A 2,239-nucleotide genomic window follows, 5' to 3' on the forward strand; every position below is an offset into this window, starting at 1 on the left:
TTGTTGTTGTTGTTATTATTATTATTATTACTATATGTGACCAAAATGACTAAAACCTGCCAAAAATAGTCCAACACTGTCCAAAAGGACTCAACCTGGATCTAAAATGAGACAAAAAATAGTCAGAAATGACAAAAATGTGACAAACAAAATGCTCAAAAATGAAAAAAGACTTTTTAAAAGTGAGTCACAATTTTCCAGAATGTTCCAAATGAATCAACATGTGAACAAATGAGGACAAACGGAACTTTGACAAAATGACCCAAAATCGTGATAAAATAAAACAAAAAGAGAAACCTGACAAACGAGCAGAATGACTCAGATCATGATGTCCAGGTTTCCACAAAGACCCAAATGGACCGACATGAGTGGAAGCTGAGGCCCCAAAGACTCCAGATGGGAAAAGACCTGGACCCGTCCACAGGGACTCGGAAGGACTGAAAATGAGCCGAACTTTGTCCAGAACCTGACGAACAGCTGAGTTCTGGTTCAAACTGACGAGTTTCACAGCAGCTGATCCGCGGGCACGTCATGCGCGTGTCCGTGTGTCCATGTGTGTGAGTGTGTGTGCGCGCGCGCGTGCTGGTGGGCGGAGCTTGTGGCAGCAGCAGCTTCATTGTCTGGGAGGGTCGAGCATCGCTGCAGCCGGCGGAGAGAGAGACAAAGAGGGGGGAGGCCGACTCTCGCTTTCTTTCTTCGTGTGGGGGAGGAGAGGGGGGAGGATTAAACCGGCTCATCACACACGTCTCATATTAACACACACACACTCACACTCACACACTCACACACACAACACACACGGACGCACAACAACGCGGCGGCAGAGCGAAGCATCATCTGGAGCAGCAGCAGCATCAGCAGCAGCATCAGCAGCAGCATCGGCGGCACCGAGGGCGAGAGACAAAGAGACAAAGAGACAAAGAGACAGAGGAGGACAGCTGCACCGCGACAGGAGCAGGACGGACGGACCGACAGACGGACCGACAGACAGACAGGCCTTCAGCAGCTCCACCGCCCGTCATGGCCGACCACATGTTCCGTGTGTCTGAGTGTGTGCTGCTGCTGCTGTAGGTGGGTGTGTTCGGTCCGTGTGTGTCGCTGTGTGTCGGTGTGTGTCCGTGTGTGTGATGGGGAACGCGGAGAGCATGGAGAGCCAGCTGGCCGTGATCCGGTCCAGAGCCGCCCCGGTCCGACTCCCGATGCCCGACCCGGCCGAGCTGGAGGAGAGGTTCTCCATCGCACTGGTAGGTCCACAGCAGACACACAACACAAAGACACAACATACACATCACAGTGCACACACAACATCTACAACACACATGCTACACACATGTGGACAACACAAAGACACAACATACACATCACAGTGCACACACAACATCTACAACACACATGCTACACACATGTGGGCAACACACACAACACACCACAGACACACAATCTGGACTTATACACACACAGGACACACTCCTGGTCTACTGATGGTCTCCTCTTTAGAAGTTTCCTCCTTTTGCTGCTTTTCAACATTGAATCAGTTTCATTCTGTAATCAGTGAAAACAGCTTCGAGTCACTTCAGTGAACTGAAGACATCAGATGTAAACCAGAGCTTCCATCAGGGTTCTCCTCCTCCAGTCAGCAGATGGACCTTCAGCTCCATCATGGTCCTGTTGGTCTCCATCAGCCTGAACATCTGGACGCTGCAGCTTCACCTCATTGTTCTGATGAAACTGTTCAGACTCTGTCGGGTTCCACAGGGATCACGAACAGAACTTAAGTCCAGACTCTGATTCTCAGCTGGACTGAGGTCTGGACTCTGACTGGGCCTCCAGAACTTCACCTTGTTGTCTTCAAACCATCTCCGTGGAGCTTTGGCTGTTTGCTTCGGCTCATCGTCTGGATGGAAACCAAGTCTTCTCCACGTCTCAGTTCTCCTGCATCAGGTTGTCCTCCAGGATTTCTCTACACTCTGCTGCATTCATTCACCCTCTAACTTCACAAGCCTTCCAGGCTGCTGCTGAGAAGATCCCCACATCATGATGCTGCCACCACCGTGCTTCATCATGACGCTGCTGAACTCCAGTCCAGATTTAATCTGAGCGTTTTCCCATAATGCTTTGATGGTGAAGAACAGACAACAGTTGTTCTATGAACAGTCTCTAACATCTCAGCTGCTGAAGCTGGAAACTCCTTCAGAGGAGTCATAGGAGTCCTGGTGGCCTCCCTCTCTAGTCTCCTTCT

The 2,239-nt window shown here is 50.3% G+C and overlaps 1 protein-coding gene across 1 annotated transcript in view; it reads left to right on the forward strand.

Annotated features, from left to right (window-relative positions):
- The first annotated feature begins 1,127 nt into the window (after nucleotides 1–1,127).
- fmnl2b (formin-like 2b) overlaps nucleotides 1,128–2,239 on the forward strand; it is a 13,620-nt gene continuing 12,508 nt past the window's right edge. Inside the window, 2 exon segments of the mRNA XM_008300370.1 lie at nucleotides 1,128–1,244; nucleotides 1,756–1,775. Coding sequence (XP_008298592.1) covers nucleotides 1,128–1,244; nucleotides 1,756–1,775 — 137 coding nt within the window.

The sequence above is a fragment of the Stegastes partitus genome, unplaced genomic scaffold (genome assembly GCF_000690725.1).
Source record: "Stegastes partitus isolate 25-593 unplaced genomic scaffold, Stegastes_partitus-1.0.2 Scaffold1529, whole genome shotgun sequence".
In the NCBI taxonomy this organism is placed as follows: Eukaryota; Metazoa; Chordata; class Actinopteri; family Pomacentridae; genus Stegastes; species Stegastes partitus.